Source organism: Saccostrea cucullata, unplaced genomic scaffold (genome assembly GCF_032062105.1).
Source record: "Saccostrea cucullata isolate Sc308-1 unplaced genomic scaffold, CSIRO_AGI_Scuc_v1 ctg294, whole genome shotgun sequence".
Classification (NCBI taxonomy): domain Eukaryota; kingdom Metazoa; phylum Mollusca; class Bivalvia; order Ostreida; family Ostreidae; genus Saccostrea; species Saccostrea cuccullata.
The window spans coordinates 495502-501514 of NW_026936003.1; the positions used below are offsets into that span (position 1 = coordinate 495502).

Consider the following 6013-nt stretch of genomic DNA (forward strand, 5'->3'; position numbering starts at 1 on the left):
ATATAGCCCAATAGAAAAGTTCTTTGTGATATTTCTAATGTTTTAAGAATTAAAATTATTATTTTTTATGTTACTGCTTGTTTTATGGCTTTGATACAATTGAAATGATGTACATGCGTTCATTATTTTAGAAGCTCTTCCATTAAAATGACAACCACTTATAAATAGTTTGCATTTGATTTGTTTTTATTCCATATGCTATTTACAGTGTACCTGTATATGTTGTTACGTATGTCTCGTCATTCATGTAATTAATTTCTGACTTTTAAGTTTAATGAAAAACACCGGGGAATTAATTTATAAGGTGTTTATAAAAGTCCCGATTTCGCCTTGATTTACATGAAAGCTGACTTAGGCGAAATGTTAATGCTAAATTTTACAGTTAAGGCGAATTCGAACAAACCGAAAGGAAGGGGCTGGGGTCGCTCTAATTTTAAGCATTGAAAAGGTAAGAGAAAAGTAATTCAAAAACATTATTCATGGGCCTCAACGCTCACCTGAATTACCGGAGCCCTGTGTGTTCTTCAGATTTTTTATTGAAAGATTTTTAGATTCCTTTGATAAATTTTAATCCCTTTGAATTACCTGTATTGCCCACCTCAGCTTCAAGGAGCTTCGAATCCAAACAACGCGGGGGTGTTTCAATATCAAAATATCTAAATTAGCACTGTAATGATGGAGAAGGAATTTTTTTTCCTTAACATGCTATATTTCAATTTTGATTCTGATTTTAGCCAACTCAAATTAAAGGTTCGATCATAATATGAAAAGAAAAAATTAGTACGTACAATGTAGGAATATTTCAAATTGTAACTAAAGGCTCTATTGTGTTTCTTTAGGGGTTTTTTCTTCAATCTTTACTTATACAATTCCATTCATGCGAAACTGTAATCCGAAATAGTTTTTAAAACATCGTTTATCTCAAACTCGATTGAATAGAGAGAAAAAAAACTCCAGACATTAAAGCATTTGGGATTATTAACGAGATCTATAATTACTTATTATCGAAAAAAAAATGGTTTGGGACTCACAACTCACTTCGACATGGCCACGGTACCGGTGGTTTTCCAGATAAAAGTGTTCGAGTTACCGATGTTCAACTTACATGTATATCTATCTACTGTGATTCTTTAATCTTATGGGAAGGAGAATGATGGTCTTATTATATATTGTTATTATCATTTTTTTTTAATCTGTCTTACATCTTTCTGTCTTACATGAAAACGCTAATAAACAGAAATACAACCTCGTCTTCAAAAATTGTTAATTATGCAATGAATAGATATATGTGTATCGCCTTTTGTTTTGCTTTGTTCAATTCAATCGATATCTATAAAGCTCAGAATGCTGGAAAACTGATATAGTGCGTTGTCATGGTAATATTTTCCACCTGAGATTTTCAGGTAACCATTTCAAAGTAATAAACTAGATATTCCGTAACGTTCTGTTTGAAACAAAGGATATTTCTTCGTTCTAAAAATTGGATGGATAGATAAGTAATCAATTATTGATGATATCTATGAATCGGGGGATGGCAGTGTTTACTTCCGTACATCTTGATTGAAAACAATAACAACATGGTAGCCATATTATTCTGGTTTGGATTCTATTTACCTGTATCAATTAAAGGTTTGTCATCATGCTTTTTTCTTAAGTTTCAGCCAATGGGATGTACTAGTATTTTTAAATAATTGAAATGATTTTATTTAAATAGGTGTATCATTTTAAGAAACACGTGTAATGACAATGTAAAAAATTAAAAGATGAAGGTCCAAATCTATGAAATATATAAGATTTTCAACAAGGTGGTCAGCTAAGATAAGGGATGTGCTAGTAGCGATGGAAATACTAAGCGCATGTATAGGGGAATAAGGGGGGAAGAGAAATGAATGGATTATTAACAAGAGGAAAATAAACCCAAATATATAATTGATTTCTGCTGTGTCTCTTCAAAGCACATTGCTGTCTGACTTTTAAATGATCACTGTTACATGTATGGTTAACGTTGATAGAACAAATCATATTTTTATCAGGTACCAATAATAAAAAAAATAAGTAAGATAATTAAAAGTGGAATTTGTATGGAACAGAGTTTTGTGTGCTTAATTGTCTTATTTGGTAATTGTTAGGTACATTTTATGTCATTTCCTTCTTTTTTTAGGATCTCCGGCATGTCCAAATGAAGGCCTTTCTGGTAATTATGCTTACAAAGTATTTCTTAAATGCAAATTCTTCTTTCGTGTTCTTATGAAGAAAAAAAGTTGAAATATTTAACAAAATCTACGAAGAGACCTTATGCTGGTATCTCACAAAATCATTTAGAAAGATGAATTTTCTTAATTACATGTATATCTTAAATGAAAAATTAACATTTACATTGTAATTTATAGAGTTCAAATTATTGTGGTTGAAATAAAAATGTAGGCTCGAAGGAATTTGATTTTAATTAATATTGTTGAAGAGTAGTATTATTTTGACTTGAAAAAAATTCTTTCTTGATGGGTAGGCCTATGAATTTGCGGCTTTTTCTACTACGAAAACAACGAATTTTAAATACAAACCAAAATCAGTGATTTTACAAATAAGAAATAGATCAATCCACACTTTACAAAAGTTGTTTCCCTTTGCAGGGTTAACCAAAAGGTCAAAAGGGAAAGAAGCAACATTTCTCCTCTTTATGCTTCCAAACATTTGGGTGGGCTATGATGAATCCACTGTGTTTAAATTGTTTTCTTTGGATGTGTGCGTAGCCCCAACATGGGGCAATCAGTATACAATATGCAACGATTTTTCCCAGTCAAATGACAAAGTTTTAAACCTGAAAACTACAAAGGGTACTGTGAGGATTCTATGGGTTTATCCCCTAAGATGGCGGCCAAGGGACATAACTTTTGAAAAGTGTGGATTCAACTATACTCATTAATTTATCAACATGCAATGAAACTTCAAGTTCAAAACCTAGATAATAACCATCCATTTTCATTAATTTTCTCTTCTTTACAGTTTCCATTAATTTTTTTCTTCTTTACAGTAATTAACATGTGCAAAGGAGGGTCCTTGGTAAAATCAAACTTACTGATGGATTTTTCCTTCGCTCAACACTCGTCCGTCACCACGTGTCGATGCGAGATTCTCGTTATCAAAGGGAGACAATTCCATTTCAGCCAAGTTACTGCCCCTGGTTACGTGGGATGTGGCACAGAGATCCACGTTCAGAAGAACGATAAGCCACACTCAGGGGACATAATCCCATGCTATGGGGGGACAACTGTTCCTGGACTTAAGGAGGGCAATACCCTGCAGATTACGATAATGAAGCACAATTCGCCTTTTGATGTTCATTACTGTTACAGGCTTGATATAAGTAACTAATTAATATTTTCTTTATTCAACTATTAAGTTAATTAATTAAACGGGTTTATTATTATTATTTTTTTAGAATCCATGGTTATCTGCCATTCTGTTGACATGTTATGTTAAATAAAGACTAAATAAGCAACCTTCCCCAATTTGTAATTCAAAATTAAAAAATATATATATATTTCACAAGGTAAAAAAACTGCAGAGATGTTGTTTTAATAAATGAACATATATCTCATTGGCATTCATCAAGTTTTCTTGACGAAGAATTTCATTTCCGTCGCATGACATATATAAATTCCATTATTATCATGCTTTTCATCGATTCTTGCGAACTCTTCCAGCAAACCTTTTACATTTATGACCCAGTGCCCGTACGATCTTGTCATTTGATGATGCTTAATTTTGCGTGTGAGAGAAAAAAATCAATTTCAAGCCTGTCCCTATATACATGTATAGTTATAAAAATTGTACTTTCGTTTTACATAGAAAAGGGTTTTGTTGCATGGCGATGATATCCTCCATGAAACATCAGAACAGAATCAAAGATAAATGATGAATTTTATTTTTATCATTTATATTCCTAGCATAACTGTTTTATTTGTCACCAGACTTAGTCATTTTTTTTTTATTTGACGAGCTGAAGGTTAAATAGAATGCACAAAAAAAATTAATAAAACACGTATTTAAAAACAGTTGAAACACTTTCAATAGCTATTGCTTAATTACTGAGTGAATTTTACCCGGGCTTATTGCTCAGAGAGCAATTGCCAGCTATTCTCAGCCTGTTCGAGGCAGGATGTTGACCCCTAGTCGCCAAATTAAAGTTACGTGTAAAATATAGTACACTGTACGTACTCTCAACCGCTGCCTTTTGAGATAATACAAACGCTAAATAAAGCAGCAAAAAAATTATAGAAGTTTTATAATTTTTCATTCAGTTTTCAATGATTTTAGCAAATTGCAATTTTCAAAATCTTCACACATACATGTACATGATGTATAATGTAATAATATTATGTACATATACATCTTAATAACAACCTATTCTTTGTTTAAAGCTGGTGCCACCGATGCTGCAATGTCTGTTACTTGTTATAATGAAATAAATCAACCAACAACAACTGAGCAAGTCTCAACAACCGGAAGTACGGAAACCGTCACACTAACTAATGACGTTACCACTACCGTTTGGAATACAAGCCAATCAGAAACATCTCTGCATGACAAGAACCTTAATTTGGCGCCATATATAAACACCCAAGAATGCAACAAATCAACCCTTTATACAGGTGTGTTATCAATCACGTTTTACTCTCAGATCAAAATACAATAGCTATTAATGATTTACTGCAAATACTAGCAAGAGGCCACAAAGCTCATCCGTGCCACAAAGGACGTGTTGTTCCTCTTCATAAGATTCTTGAAAGATTTCTTTCCACTTTACTATCGTGAAATACAAGGATGCTTTGCATATTCATATGATTGATAAATTTAATTAGGTTCCTGTGTTTCAAATCACTTTTTCCCAAATATTCCCATGTAAAAACCTGTATTCTCAACTTTGACTCATTCCAACATTCGGGGTCATTTGAACACTCTTTGATCTACATTACCTTAGAACGTTTGCATGTCAATATCACTGATCTTGCCCTCTGTTCTCGAGATGATTGTTTTAATCCTTTTCATTTCAATTTTCCTTTTTGAAAATTCTATACCCCATTCTGACCCTACTTTACAATGTACCCCCATAAAACCATGATTTGAAAACACAGGCTATTGTATTTATAAGTTCTATTTTATTTTTATTTTATTGCGCTATGATGTTTGATTTTCAACCCCACCCTTTCATATATTTTCACAATTCCAATAATATCTACTCTTAAAATTGAACGATGGCATAACATTCATTTAACTTTCATAATACATTTTCGCTAAATTAGATTGATTGATTCTGAAAATTAAGTTGAAAATGTAAGAAAATGTTGTTTACAGACAACACATAAGAAGGACAGACAGACACTGCCAAGCCACTCGGCAGAAAGAAAAGTCCACTTGAGCCTCTGGCTCAGGTGAGCTATTAAGGAAAAAAAGACGTTTCTCATATTTTCTCTCCGCTCTCTCTCTCTCTGTACATATTGATTGGTGATATGATTGAATCTCTTTTTTCAGTGATTGCACTCTTGTTGGTGCTTCTAACGGCAGTTGCGTGCTTTGCTGCCATAATCACCTTCAAGTTTTTCACCAGGTTTGTGTTTGATTCAATTTTTTATTTATTTTTCACAAGATTTCAACTGTATATTCTACACACTGATAGATCAATTTAAATTAAGTTTTTATCTTTTTTTAAAAAAAATTTCAGAGATTATAAAAAGCCAGAAAAGTTACAACAAAATAATGATATCTATGAAGAAATTCCCGCCAGAAACTATATAAGTTCAAAGCCGGTTTATGAAACGGAAGTACAAAAGCGTCGCTATAGCAACATACAAAATGGTGATCAGAACACTTTACAGTCAAACGTTCCTGGACACTGGAACTGGACCTATGACGAACACAGAGAAACAGACACACGTTACGAGAAACCTAACCCCGCCCATACATACGAATATGATGTGGCTAAATTCTAGTCCTTTATTATAATTGAAGGATT

At 32.7% G+C, this 6013-nt stretch overlaps 1 protein-coding gene across 1 annotated transcript; it reads left to right on the forward strand.

Moving 5' to 3' along the window:
• Positions 1-1503: 1503 nt before the first annotated feature.
• On the forward strand, positions 1504-6013 carry LOC134244510 (uncharacterized). The gene is made up of 6 exons (XM_062726774.1): positions 1504-1629; positions 2162-2194; positions 3032-3364; positions 4422-4652; positions 5533-5608; positions 5723-6013. The coding sequence occupies exons 1-6, from the start codon at positions 1578-1580 to the stop codon at positions 5988-5990; spliced, it is 993 nt and encodes a 330-aa protein (XP_062582758.1). The 5' UTR covers positions 1504-1577; the 3' UTR covers positions 5991-6013.

What these genes read in the sequence shown, in the direction of transcription:
- LOC134244510 (XM_062726774.1), top strand. Translation starts at nt 1,578, where the DNA reads ATGGTAGCCATATTATTCTGGTTTGGATTCTATTTACCTGTATCAATT. An exon ending in TTTACCTGTATCAATTAAAG is followed by an intron (nt 1,630 to 2,161) that starts GTTTGTCATCAT and finishes TTCTTTTTTTAG; the next exon opens with GATCTCCGGCATGTCCAAAT. An exon ending in TCCAAATGAAGGCCTTTCTG is followed by an intron (nt 2,195 to 3,031) that starts GTAATTATGCTT and finishes TCTTCTTTACAG; the next exon opens with TAATTAACATGTGCAAAGGA.